This window comes from Diadema antillarum, unplaced genomic scaffold, assembly GCF_040938485.1.
Source record: "Diadema antillarum isolate AM-2024a unplaced genomic scaffold, OU_Dant_1.0 scf00000007, whole genome shotgun sequence".
In the NCBI taxonomy this organism is placed as follows: domain Eukaryota; kingdom Metazoa; phylum Echinodermata; class Echinoidea; order Diadematoida; family Diadematidae; genus Diadema; species Diadema antillarum.
The window spans coordinates 2,013,186-2,027,922 of record NW_027270896.1 but is presented as its reverse complement, the minus strand read 5'-3'; the positions used below and the strand labels follow the sequence as shown (position 1 = coordinate 2,027,922).

The 14,737-nt window shown below is 37.9% G+C and overlaps 1 protein-coding gene across 4 annotated transcripts in view; it reads left to right on the top strand.

The window, feature by feature from the left end:
• Positions 1-14,737, top strand: part of LOC139717484 (synaptotagmin-14-like) — a 70,772-nt gene that overhangs the window by 17,251 nt on the left and 38,784 nt on the right. For all 4 annotated transcript variants that reach the window (XM_071629013.1, XM_071628993.1, XM_071628999.1 and 1 more), the window contains one exon: positions 8-151. In XM_071629013.1, coding sequence (XP_071485114.1) covers positions 8-151 — 144 coding nt within the window. The remainder of the gene's footprint in view (positions 1-7; positions 152-14,737) is intronic.

The following is a 14,737-nucleotide window of genomic DNA, read 5'->3' as shown; positions in this document are numbered from 1 at the left end:
TCTAAAGGAGACAGCTTTGGTTACAAGGATGAGGAGTCATCTTCGGACAGCGAAGATGAGACCATCCTCCGATACCAGCAGTCTCTCCTGCCCCCAAATGGCAAGGAGCCTGTCATCAACAAAGCTCTGAAGAAGAGGACTAATGTTGAAGGTAAATACAGAGTCAGGGATTTCTATTGAAAGGATATGCATGTAGTAGATACAGTATATAAATACTGGTGCATTCCCTCCCCCCTTTATTTTTTGTTAAAACAAAAGAAATAGAAAAAATGGAGGGGGTGTGTGCACCTCCCTTTATTTTTATACCTCCCCCCCCCCCCCCCCTTTACATAATTCCTGGATCCACCCCTGGCTTTATCGCAATTTTAGAGGTATTAAGTCACTGGTATCATGTTGTAGAGCTAGATCTCATCTACGTCATGGTGTCAATATTAAGTTATTTCCATTTTCAGTCAAATATGTAAAATTGAAACCACAAAGGCACCATTTTACCATATATTTGGAATAATTCTTAGAACTCTACCCACTTTTGATTATTGAATAAAACTTTCTATTTCATGAGACTTGATTGTTTCATTTTTATCTACATTCAATCTTAGAATGTGATACTGCCTTCCTGATTCTAAACTGACAATATATATATATATATATATATATATATATATTTAGGAGGTAGTAGCTTGTCCTTGTAAAAGGGACAACATAAATGACAAATATCACAGCCATACCCAAGTGTATTTGTCATTTTGCAGTTATGAAAGTGACAATGTTAAGACACTTTCTTGGTAAGGCATGGTGAGCCTAATGCAATTGTACTTGTCTGAATTTTCTGCACATTATATTAAAACACACGTTAAGGGGAAATGGTGCCCCTGCGAGTGTTGCATTAATTACGAAGCGATTAAATCAAAGCAGTTTAAATAGAACATGATGTTTGAACATGCTCCTCATATTGTCCCATGTAGTAAATCACACTGTGGCAATTAATACCAGGGTTTCAGTATGGGAACCCAGTTTTTGCTGACCTTGGGGAAACAACCATCACCTTTACAATGTTCGTGGGTTTGGGTTTTTATTTTTGTCATTGAAATATAAGGGTAAAGAGTCAGTGTCAATATTCTTTTTTTTTTTTTGTAAAGGTCTTTCTGACATTTTCCTGCTGTGGCAGTTCTAAATGTCACATTGAAATTTTAGGATTAGAGTATGTGTTTGATGATTGGCAACACGTAAATTTCTCCATGGACATGGAGTGTTCATTACATAGACTTGGGTGTAATATTTTGTCACCATTCAAAAGTGTTTGAGTAGCGCCAAACCCTCATGTCCGTGTGCAGCTTTGTTTAAGGGGAATGAAGTTACCAAATACCAAATACATATGGGTGAAATGAATGTGGCGATAGTAGTAGAACACATCAGTGAAGTTTGGGGAAATGGGACAATCTGTTGAAAAGTTTTGGATTTTCAAAGTTTCAGAGCCCACCATCGCTGAAAATAAAGACTACTACAGTTTTTGATGTCACATGTGGACAATGATAAAAAGAAATTCTACAAAATTTCATTCTTTAAAGAAAAACCCACATTCCCTTGACTTGTTACTAACATATGTGAAGGGTAATATGATTCCCCTACTTTTTGAAAGATGTGAGTCAAGTGCTGTTTTATGCATGCTACAAAAGTAAGAATGTATTGAATTTTCTGTCTATTTTTTTTTTATGTGTATCATTGTCCATATGTGATGTCACAAAATGTAGTCTTTTCATCCAGCAATTGCAGCACTGAAACTTATAAAAATCCTAACTTTTCAACAGATTGTCAAATATTTCTCAAAATTTGTTGATGTGTTCTAATATTGCTGTATTCCCTCAATCTACACATATATTTGGGTTTCATTCTCCCTGTTAATGATGAGTGAACGTGAAAGATCTGTATCACCATATCTATGTGTGTTCCTATGTGTGTGCATTGTCCTTGGCAGACTTATACCAAGATGATATCGAAATCTGTCTGAGACAGTGCAGTTATTTGAATGTAAATGGATGAATGAATGAATGCACAAATGAACAGTATGTACTTGAAGAAATGAAAGGGGAGAATGATATGTTCATCTGGCCACATTGTAAATCATAAAATGTGTTTCATGTATTTTATGTATCATAGAGTTGACATATTAACAGAAAAGAAATTAGTTCACATCATGTCAAGCAAAGGAAAACTAGTGTCTGAATTCAGTGTATCTATGAAATCAGCAATGATGAACTAAAATAAAAACCAAAGATGATTATTTACAAAATATCTGATAAAAAGAATAACACTTTTTGTAGGAAATTTGACCATAAAAATCAGTGTTCGTTCCGTTCAGTTCTTCTTTAAAGTACATGTCATGAGAGGTGCAAAGCTACATATGGCAATCTGTATTCATTAGTCATTAATAATAGGCTGTGTTTCACTGTCATAGCACTTCGCACATAACAAATGCATACATTTTGAATACGAAGTGAATCTCTGTATCATCGGCCTGCTGCCGATTCGGCCATCTTGTGTGAAAATAGTGCCCTCTTGTGCTCCGTTTTTAAAATGCTTCCATGTGGAAAGCAGGCCAAGACCTGTTGTACATCCATGATGTGGAGATCCATGAGTCTCCATCGTCATTTGCAGGGCGTGACGCTGGTGAAGACTCCGAGGGTAATATCTCAGAAGATGGGGAAAATATACGCCTCTTAGGTTTGTCCCATGCGTGCGATGTGGTGAAGCACCTGTGAGGCACTGTGGTCTTAACACACTAATAACAGAGATGCCAACTTTAAATTTTTTTTTGCAGTATTTAGTACTATTTTTTTAACCCAAAATACTGAAGGCTTCATTGAAAGTGCTGTTGTTTCCAAATTTCATTTCCACATATATGATGTGTATTGCAGGAGAGGTAAATAAACTGTTTTTCCACCAAAAACATATATATATTTTTTCAGCCCATCAGAATTTGGCAATGCAGATTACAAGGTTGGCATCTCTGTAATACTGCTTTTGTTTTTTGATGAGTGTGTGTTTCTATGTTGGGGTTGCACCTGATGCATATGTAGTTGGTTGGTCACAGAGTTACTTGCTATTATAACACTTAACCATAGCATTCGAATCGCTGTTGAATATGTGTTTGCCACTCGTTGGAAGGTATAGACAACTAAGATCTGACATTTTTGTTGTTGTTGTTGTTGCTACATTATACCTCCAAGAGCAATTTTCACATCTGCTTTAGATGAAACTTGAAATACTGTTCTGCCCAGGTTCATCTCAAGTAATTATGTTGCTTCTCAATGTGAAAAGACACATTTGGAAAATCATAATAATTATCAACTTTTGTGGAATGACATGTGTGAACTCCACCCGTGACGTGCATTTAAATGAAGTGAATTATGATGATGAACTGAATATAATGATGATCAAAGTCATTAACAAAGTTGGATATGTGGGTTTGATTAAAGATACTAAAATGAAACATGAAATGAGGTACGTAGCGCATCCAGCCACACAGGTTAAAATTAACCAAGGAGCTTAAGGTAAGCCTCAACCCATTTTCATGTCACTATGGTTAGCCAGTAGGGGACACTAAAGGTGGTAAAACCCTGTTTTTAACAGCACCGTGCACATGTTCACTAAACCAGTGGGCTCGAGTGGGTCGGAGTAGGGGTGATGGTAACTTGTGACTGCATGAGGGCGTGAGGCATAGCTAATTATGTGCCAGACCAATCGAGAGCCCACTGAATCGTGGCAGTTGTTACTGACAAATTAAATGAGCCATGGCACTCTTGGTTTTATGAGATGGGGTACACTAAATCAGACTCTACCATCGCTTATTCCGGTGCATGAACCTAAATTACAGGCAGGGACAAACTAGTATAAACTACATGTCATGTGGATGTGTGTGTGTATAGAGATAGAATTAACAAAGGGACCACTGATCCAGAAATCCGTACAGACATATGTATACACACACAGATGCACATATACACATAGACACACATACATACACAGACACACAGATACACACACGAACACACATAACACAAGTGTAATCAGTTTTCAGAAGAGGACTACAGCCAATGCAGATAACTTTCTGTTATTGGCTAATGAGGAAAAAATGTATCAGTATAGACTCGTAATCCATCTGAAGATAAACTCTTGCACCTGCACACACTACATATGAGGTTCAAATATTACATTTTGCTATTAAACATGAAATAAGCTAATCTGCACATTGAATGTGAACTAGCTTTGCACTTTGAAGTTATTTTCTCTCTCACCTCAGAAACTGGAGTTAAGAGTTGTGGTTTGATAAAGAATAATTTGGTGACATTTTTAGTTAAAAAGTAAAGCATGAAATCAGTTCTAATCTTATTGCATCACGATATTTGCTTTTTTTAAATGTAAAGTATGTGTGTTATATACACATATACAAATTGTACATATTCAAATGATATCATTTCTTTGTGAGTTTATGTGTTTGCATTTGATTGTGTTTTTCTTTTACTCACTTTTGATATGGCTGTTCTCAAGCTTTGGTAATGCCCAAGCTTCTTGTGGTTTTGTGTAACAGGCAAAGGAAATCCTTCTGACTCTGCAGCTGTATAATCTTTTTTACAGCTCTGTGAAACAGTTTTTGAACGCATCAAAGAAACAAGGATTTGAAAGATTCTACACTTCTCTCACATTGTCCAATATTCACATGGAAGTATGACAGCACACACACCCATCATTCTGAGCCTCATGTTTGCCATACTCTAGTATGTCCTTTACCTCTTTACGTGCCACGTTCACGTGCCCGACTCAGACCCCATTTACAGTGCAAGGCGAGGCCGCGGCCGAGCCCGCCTTCATTTCAATGTAAACGCACAAAAGGCCAAATGCGGGGCCAAAATTGGCCACGCATTTGGCCACGCTCTTGAGGTGGTCTCGCCGAGCTTGGCCTTTTCTCAGTGTAAATGCAAACTGGGCCAAATGCGCGGCCAATTTTAGTCTGGCTTCCAAACCCTCTGCCTGTATTATTTCCTTATGCAGGATATTAACCCCCTCAGCGTCGAAAACTAGTATAGTTTAAGGTGGTTTTGTCCTGCAAAGGATTTTTCCTTCGGCAAAGGCCTTTGCCCGAACGGCAACGGAATCCAGTTGGCAAAGGGTCTAAAAACCAGACTATACCAAATTGCGTTTGTTTACAAGCAGAGCGCCACTACGACAAAATATTGAAAGGTTTGAAATAAAAGCGCGGCCAAGCCCGGCAGTGTAAGCGAACAAACTTGCGGGGTTCGGCCCGGCAATTGAGGTTGGGCTCGGCCGCGGCTTGGCCCGGCCCTGCACTGTAAACGGGGTCTACGTCGACGGCATGCCAGCTTCGCATATTCCGCTCAAACACACAAGCCCGCCCAAATCGATTGATAAATCGCCAAATGCCATGTTATTGGTACGTTGGTGTCTCAGAATAATATGGCACACATGCAAGGGGTTTCCACTATGGCACATAAAATGTTAATGAATAAAGTCAAAACCTCTCCATGTTTGAGCTGACTTTGATATTAAGTAAAGTTAAACATATATATACAGAAGAGTAAGGTTGCATTTAAAAGTGAACAAGCTAATAAACAATATGAAATTCACGTTTCTACAGTGTATCAGGACAATTAACGCCAGAGGACAATTAACTCTGGGCTAAATACCACTTATATAGTGATGGGGTTAGAGTAAAGATTAGGGTTAGAGTTTCATTTAGGGTTAGAATTTGGGTTATGGTTAGGATTAGGTTCTGTTTTTGTTCTTGTTTTTTGTTTTGTTTTTGTTTGAGAGTATTCCAAGTTGATTTTGTTCTCACCAACAATTTTTGCTGCAATGTTTCCTCATTTCTCCTTCGTCTGTTCAAAGTTCAGGGAAACCTCTCTGCCTGCCCCCACCCCCACTCCAATACTTGCTAATTATAGTTACACGCAATGTAATCACTGCTGAAGTATGTAGCTATCTTTTACCACAGATGGCAAGTATTTAAGCGTGGGCATTCAGCAATTGACATTCTTCTCTCTTTGTCTATTTTTACATTATCATCCTCATTTCAGGGTGTTTTCGTTTCACATGATCACCAACATTTGTGAAATACACACAGTCTGCCAGCATTAAAAAATTCACTTGAAGTCTTTGTGTGTACGTATCATATGCAAATAACTTGCCAATCGGTAGTAGCTGTATGTGCTTACAAATGCTTGGTATATGAAGTGAGACTTTGATAGTGTAAGGCAGAAATTTTCCACCACCTGCCATGAACACTGAGTGAGCTCTGTGTATTAAAAGCTTGTGACCAGTCAGGCGTGGTCCTTGCCAAAGTGGTGCCATGCTAAATAATGCTTTCGGTCTCACAACATACAAGGCGCCCTCTTGTGTCAATACCGTTACATCTTTCTTCCCTTCTTAACCCGTTGAGGATGGTTTGATTTTGCTACAACACGCATTTCCCATAGACGCTTGCCCGAGTATACTCGGGACTCGTCCTCAATGGGTTAAGGGTAATTCAGCCAATGAGACTTTCAATAACTATGAAGCTATAACACAAGACTTCTGGCCATACACTCTTTATAGTGTCAGCAGATCAGTTACTTGTATGTACTCAAGATAATGTTACTCCAGACAATCATTGAGCTTTGCTCATGGATCAACAACAGCCAATGCATGTAACAGCGTGGATTTCAAGTGTATAAATTTATGTAGAAATAGCTTGGAGCAGGGATTTCTGAAGAATCCATTATTTGGTCCCTGAGGGAACAAGTAAGCATATAATGTACATTTGACTAAAATGATAAACTAATTGATTGTACGTTTTGGCAAGTAAAGATAATGTCATATAGCCATCCAGATGTTCTTGACTGTATGGTGACTTGCATATATGTCACTTAGGAGTAGAGATGAATTTTTAAGCATTTCCTGCAGCTGACGAGTTCAAAACAATTTTTAGATACAAAAGTAGGGCTCGACAGGGGTGGCCAGGGGCCACTGGAGATTCATTTCGGGCCACTGCATTTTATTTTTTAGGTGGCTCAATCGAGCAACTGAAATTCAAAATGAATTCTTGTTTTAATTCATTTTGGGCCATTTCATATCTTTCTGGGACACCAAAATTTCAGATGTAAATGAAGGTTTTAGTGGCCCAAACAGGTCACCAACCAAAAATTAGTACTGAACCCTGTATACGTACATATATAGTATACATTTATGATATATACCGATGCCCATTTTGAAATGTACAGAGCAAATTTTACGTCATAATTTACACTCCTCCTCCTCAACGACAACAACAACAACAACAACAAAAATAAAAATTTAAAGAAACCCAAACCCGAAGAGAAATGTGGATTGGGTGAAAGCAGCAACATTACTAGAACACATCAGTGAAAGTTTGAGGAAAATCTGACAATTAATGCAAAAGCCATGAATTTTTAATGTATGGTGTTGGAACTGCTGGATGAGGAGACTACTAGAGATTATGATGTATGTGTGGACAACAATATAAAGAAAATATGAAGGGAATTCCACAAAGGTTCATTTTTTTCATGAAAATCATACATTTCATTAATTTGATACAGACATAATATGTTAAGGGTAGCAATTATTCCCCCTGCTTTCTGAAAGCGGTTAGTCAAGTGCTCTTTCATTATGCTAGAAAAATAAGTTTTTGTGGAATTTTCTTTATATTTTCTTTATATTGTTGCCCACACATACGTCATAACCTCTAGTAGTCTCCCCATCCAGTGGTTCCAATACCAAAATTTTAAAACTGTTAAAAAGTCAGAACTTTTTGCATCAATTGTCCAATTTTCCTCAACCTTTTACTGATGTGTTCTACTAATGTTGCTACTTTTACTCAATCCACATTGCTCTTTGGATTTGGGTTTCCTTTAATTTTGCTCAGTGTGACAATAGGACGTGTATGTGTGTGGCACATGTATGGTTATTCTTTGTCATACATTGTATTATGAAAGTTTGCGGTCAGGTTTTTTCTACGATAGGTCACAATGCTTGTGATACATGAAATGTAGTAAACAGATATATTTGAGGTTGCGTGGGTATATTCAAATAAACCCAAGTATTCATGGTCTTCAACAATGTGGATTATGAATCATTTTATTGCTTTTTTTTTCTTCACTCAAGGCAAATCAAAATGAATATCACATTACCTTGTGATCAGTAACTGTAAAGATTTATTGTGCGTATACAAGGCGTGGGCTAATATGAACGCTGTCTAGTGATCGTGTATTTTAGTGCTTGTGTAATGACATTGTGGTGGTATCCTGTTTCTTTTTATGGGTTTTGATTCAGCTGATCATAGCTGTAATTTCGCAGCAGCTTTAAGTTACATGTACATGCATCTGCTTGTTGATTTCCTCGATCCTTCCCATCGTCTGTTGATGTTCTATTTAGATGATTGCGGTTCTTGAATAGAGTGATATGCTAATGTTTTCCCAAAGCACACAGTTGCCTATTTCTGTAACTCGTGTAGGCCACAACAGAAGTGTTTCAACCTAAAGGAGAAGTTCTCTTTAGCATTATTTTTTACACTTGCTGAAGAAGACTTGAAAGCAATATCTTTGAAATTCCACTACTTATGTCGTAGATGTATTTTGTGTGTTTGTGTGTGTGTGTGTGTATGTATGTTTTGGGTGTAAAGATTTCTGTGAAATTATTTATGAATTAAGGAAATGTGTGTTGTTTCGTTGTCTTTTGTGTTCCATTTTGAAATGTGTGTTCTATGTGTATATAATATGGATGTCACTGGATTCATGAAGATTTTCCATTCTATGGACAAAAAATAAATGAAATGAAATGATATGATATGATATGAAATGGAAATAACAAAAATGAAGATTTGTCACTGTCTCTCATGTTTGTGGCCAACAAAGTATCAATTTTAACTCCATATCATCACACCAGCCTATAGTAACACTTGCTCTATGTGTAGTAGTGAATCTAATGTATGTCATATCAAGCAGTATGGGTTATATATCTTGCATGATGATTACCACCTGGTGTATTCCCAGTATCATATTTTGTCAGTGTATTGCATGTGTGTATTAGTGAATATTTATAATATACATTTTATCATATATCCACTTGTTGCAAAGAGGAAAGCTGTATGAGGCAATTACTTCCACTAGGGACTAGTATTGATTTTATTCCTCTAGACAAGTACAAGGTATTGTTCTCGATGGCACCATTCTGAGAAGTCTCACCCAAACGTCCTCGTACCCAAATGTTGTTGTACAGGATGGGAGGTGTGTGCTGTAACCTTGTACACGGGGATCGAAAAACAGCAATGCTGAAAAAAATGGCAGAACAAAGGTCATTATCTCAATGAATGTTCTTTCCCTTGATATGCGTTTGAGAGAAATATCTGTAGTACCATGTAAGTGTCATTTGGAGATACATCACATTGTTGGAATATAAATTTGCAGCAAATAGCCAAAGATGTTGGTAGTTGCAGCTTTTTTTTTTTTTCTCAGGGAGCCAAAGAGCTGAAAGAAAGATTCCGATGATACAAGATGACTATATTGAGCAAAAAGAGTGAAAGTTTTATGTACCGACATTGATCCTGCATCCCTCAGTTGTCTTCCAGCCCATCCAAGGCATATTTCACGTGTAGCTAGTGCCTGCCTTAACTGTGCATCGGTATTGATTTTGTACCCCACTGCCTCGGAGCTCGTCAATTGTTGCCACATGATGGGTGGAGAAAAATTCAATACTTGGACACAGAGGCCTGTGTGCTGCTAATATTCAGCTACTTTGTTTAGTGTTCCTGCAAGAGGATATTAGTACGCAAGGAATTTTTCCACTTCATTGTAGTGGAAAGATAGAAAATTTGTGTCCATTTGGTGGTCTTTGAAGAACATTTCTGAGACAGGGACAACTTCAACTGTCTGATAAAATCATATTTCCCGGTGGCAAGAAGAAAGTTTGTACAAGTTTTGTTGCAAGACATGGCTCTCTCGTGGGCAAGTAAGCTGTTCTACCTCCTTGCATTATCAGCTGGTGTGCTAAAATCTGGAAATTCCATTGAGAGGAAAACTCAGTTGTGCCTACTTAAATGATGAAAATACATGAGATCACTTTGAAATCCCTTCTTGGGGTTCGGACATAGGAGAGGGACCGGAAGATATTGGCTTGCCAAGGGAGTACAACCCATGCAGAAAAACTCCATTTGGTGGTCTGCCACAGGAAACAAGTGACACTGATCAGTGTGAAAAATGGCGTTTGATGAATTCTCTCAATTTATCGGGAACTTCTTCAGTTCCATCCTCCCCGGAAAGGGGGAAACGAGCAGCGACCCTGCCGAAAAAGAGAGCATGCTCCAGGATGGAGGGAGGGATGGTGTCAGCAGTGAGGAGGGTGGTTCCGCCGACTCCGAGCAAAGACTGCCGGAGAAGGATTGCTTAGCCAGCATGCAGCATGGTCAGCCAGAGTACGATGGGAGTGATGGGGGAGGGGAGGAGGTTGATGGGGATCTTGAGACGATCACAGAGGGGCAGGTGCTGCGCGTCCCCGTCTCCCGTCTCTATGCGACGGACAGCGAGCACTGCCTGAGCGAGGGGACGTCAAACTCCGACCTCAGCGACATCACGAGCTCCAAAAGCCTGCCTGTGACGAGCCGGCTCAGGGTCAGGGATGACCAGCGGCAGCGGCTCCTGCCCAGAAGCGGTTCCGAGAATCTGCAGGTCCAAGTCCGGGAAAGAAATTACCAGAAGAAGATTGTTCTGACAAAACACTATAGCCCTCATCGCTACCATGGTAAGAGGTTCAGCATTAGAAAACCAAACAGTTGTATACACTGCAAATCAAAATGTCATAAAACCTTGTCATAAAATCTGGTACCGGTTAGGTATCACATTTACAGCTCTTTTGTGGAGTTACTGACCCTCCCTATTCTACCATTGTCATGTAGCTCGGCTCATCAGAACATATCAAACAGATTCTTTGGCCTCTTTTAGAGTTCTCGTGATCACAAAATGTGATATCAACCCTATTGCTGATTCATGTCTTGTCACCAAACGATGACAGCACTGTACATCATGTGGTGAGGCATTGAGAAAACTAGAGCAAAAGGCTAGCTGGAATACTCTATCTGTATCACAGAGGACATTTGGTTATACTCGTCTTGATATGTGTGTGGTCAGTAGAATTTCCCAGGAAAAGGCTCCATGTTATTCAGTCTTTGAGCGAGAAAATGACTTATCAGCTGATGGCCTGCATCTATAATAGAAAAGAAGTAACTGCAAACTCTTTGTTCCTGTCCCAAAGAGCTTCTGAACAAATTTTTGATAGCATGCTTTATGTTGTGGACAACCTACTTTTTTAGTTTGGAACTTTAAGTACACAAAGTTTCATCATATATGTCATGTATGTTTTGCTTTTTCCACTAATTTTGATTATGTCAAGAATATAGTTCTGCATGCTGTGTCTTGACACAAATGCATGAAAAGTGGATAAAATTTAGAAATATCTGATAGGGAGTACAAGGCCCACTTCTTAATTAAGCTTAGCCCCATTTTGATTATCACCCTCTTGTGATTACTACATTTCAAAGAGCTGTAATCTTCTTTATCCTTGCCAGGCATTAGCCATTTTTGCAATGATTCATGTAGATTGTTTGTAATCCTGACAGCAAAAGTAGCTTGATACCATGGTCATGGTTCTCATTTAACTTTCTTGAGACCATCACATCTTATAGTAACATAGATAGTACAGTATGCCGTGAGATATAGGTTATGAAACATTTAGGAAGAGTGTGGTCAAACTATATTAGAATAATGCTTCTTATTAGTAGGTAGAGAAAAACTGAAACTATACATTGCCCTTGAAAGTGGTAGAAATAGAATATGTCCAAACTGTAGATAGGATAGATGGATACATGTAGATATACATTGTAGATATACATTGTAGGTAGGTAGGTAGGTAGGTAGGTAGGTAGGTAGGTAGGTAGGTAGGTAGGTAGATAGATAGATAGATAGATAGATAGATAGATAGATAGATAGATAGATAGATAGTAGGTAGATAGATACATACATAGATTTTGATTTGATTTGATTTGATTATGGTTTATTGAAACAAACATGCAAAGATAGATAGATACCTGTAGATGTGGGTAGGTAGGTAGATTGAAATTAAGTGGGAAGAAAGAGGAGAGAGCTATGATTACTGTAAGCCAAAGAATGTTGAGGTTCATTTTAATTTCGCAAATTTTGCAAGCGCCAAGATTCGAAAAATTAAAATGCACGCAAAAGTTCTTGTCTACACTATATGCAATGAATGCCACCAGCAATTCGTGAAAATTTCATGCTACGAAAAAAGGTCGTCGGCTCCAATTTGCAAAAATTTCATGCCGCGAATATATCGTGTTTTACAGTATTTGTGTATATGTTTGTGAGTAAATGACAGGTACGTGTATATGACGATGGCTCTTAGGATATAATACAAGATATGATCAAACCTAGACAGCATTGTTGCTGTGGCGATGAAGTGGCATTAGCAGTCCATTGACCATGTCATCTGCTGCAAAGTAGATTTAGACATTGTATTCTTTTGTGATGTCATCAGAGAGAGAGAGAGAGAGAGAAAGAGAAAGAGAGAGAGAATGTGTGTGTGTGTGTGTATGTTGTCTCTCAGTCTCTCTGCACTCCTAGCTAGACTAGAGTCTGTGAATAAGATGGGAGAATGTGAGAGATGAATTGAATACTAGATAGACAGCAAAACAGATATACGAAGAGAGTTTATGAAAACAAAAGGGAAGACAGGGCTCAAAGTAAACTTTGATTTGGTGACTTGAAGCAGCTGAAGTTCTATATCATTATTTATTTGATTTAATTCATTTTCTGCATTCCTTTTTCATTCAACCATATAGCAAAGTCTGTCAAAGTTATCAAGTAATTTCTGAACAGTGGAAATACATGGAAACAGGTAAATGTTTGACTTACATGCTTCAAAAAGTAGAATGGATAAACTGAAATTAGATGTCACTCTAGTTCAAACTGAATTCAGTGAATAAAGTAGAACCCAATGAAAGATAAAATTGTACAAGCTTTGATTAACTTGGACACAAGAAATTAAATGAAATCAACTGAAAAGATTCACATGTCTTCAGGAGACATTGATATGGGTGACAACATCTAGACAAACTAGATGAAGTGGTGATGTCATATCTTACAAGTTTCTTGTGGACATTTACAAACAACTTCACAAAATAACGAACAAATTGTACCTTGTGCTTCAAAATCATTATTTGAGGTAATATGATATTTCAAACAAAAACTTGGTAGCCAATTAAATGTTGTTAAAAGTTTGTATAATAATGAGTTTTATCCCAGTCCTTGTGCTCTTAATGAGGGCAGAGAGAGTGCAGTGATTGAAGGAAAACTTCCTATGTATACTTTTCTCACAAGGAGATATCATAAGAGATAAACAGAGGAAGTATGTGATATAGGGAGGAAAGAGTGATAATTTAGGTGATATGCTGATATATATTCAGATCACTGTATTATACTCTTCCATTATTTGTCCTGCTGGCGAGTGCATAGCTGCTTTAATTATGTTTGCATAGATGCATCTTTTAGTAACTGCTAACTACCTAAAATCCAAGAGTACCTTGTACTTAATGGCCCCAAACCAGCACAGTCTTATACATTCCCAAACTTGAGCTCTACACCTAATTAAAAGAGTAAAAGAGATTGATATACCTCATTTAAGACATAGATAATAGGACCTGTATGCATAATAATAATAATAATAATAATAATAATAATAATAATATTAATAATAATAATAATAATAATAATAATAATAATAATAATAATAATGATAATAATAATAATAATAATAATAATAATAATAATAATAATAATAATAATAATAATAATAGTAATAATAACAAATAGTTAGTTTCATTGTTCCTCTTTTTGTTCATTGTTTGCCAGTTGGCAAGTTTGTATTTAGTCTATGGGCAAAATGTTAGATTGTATTGTATTTGACTATACAGTTTTAATCATATGCATCCAATAAAAATAGTCTGGGAAACCATAGAACACATAGTCCCAAGGCTTCTGGATGATGCAGCACCCCGTTCATGTGTTGTTATTCAAATGAAGAGACCCATGTAGGATTGTTTAGCTGAAGTGTAAACATGCCTTTCTGTGACTAAGAACGCATTGTGCTCACCCGATGCCCCGCCAATACATGTTGCCGATGCGGAACTCACTACCAAACACAGCCATGCCAGAAAACCCCAGACAATGGGGGAATAGACAGGTTATAATGTGAGGAGATCCCTATATCTGCAAGCAAGCTCAGTGTCTTTTGAAATAGATGTTTCTGCACCATTTGAATAAGATGAGACTGAAAATGCCATTAGGATAATTAAGGTGTGTTCCTTCTCCCCCTTATCTCTTTGCTCCTGTGTGCTAGTATTTGGAGATTAATCCACAGACAAAAATGTGATCCTTTGTGGATTGTGTGCATGGTGAAACTTCATGAATAGTCTCTGATACACAGGATTGATTTGTTCCAATGCACTTGCTATTCTGACGGATTCAGAAGAGGATATAAAGTAAGGAGACGTTTTGGTGCCTTTGACCTGTATACATGTATGCAGCCAGAATGGGCTTTTGCTGTTTTTGCTGTTGTGCTCACAAAGGAAGGGGCAAGTCAAAGGGTGGCAGGCGTGTGACGA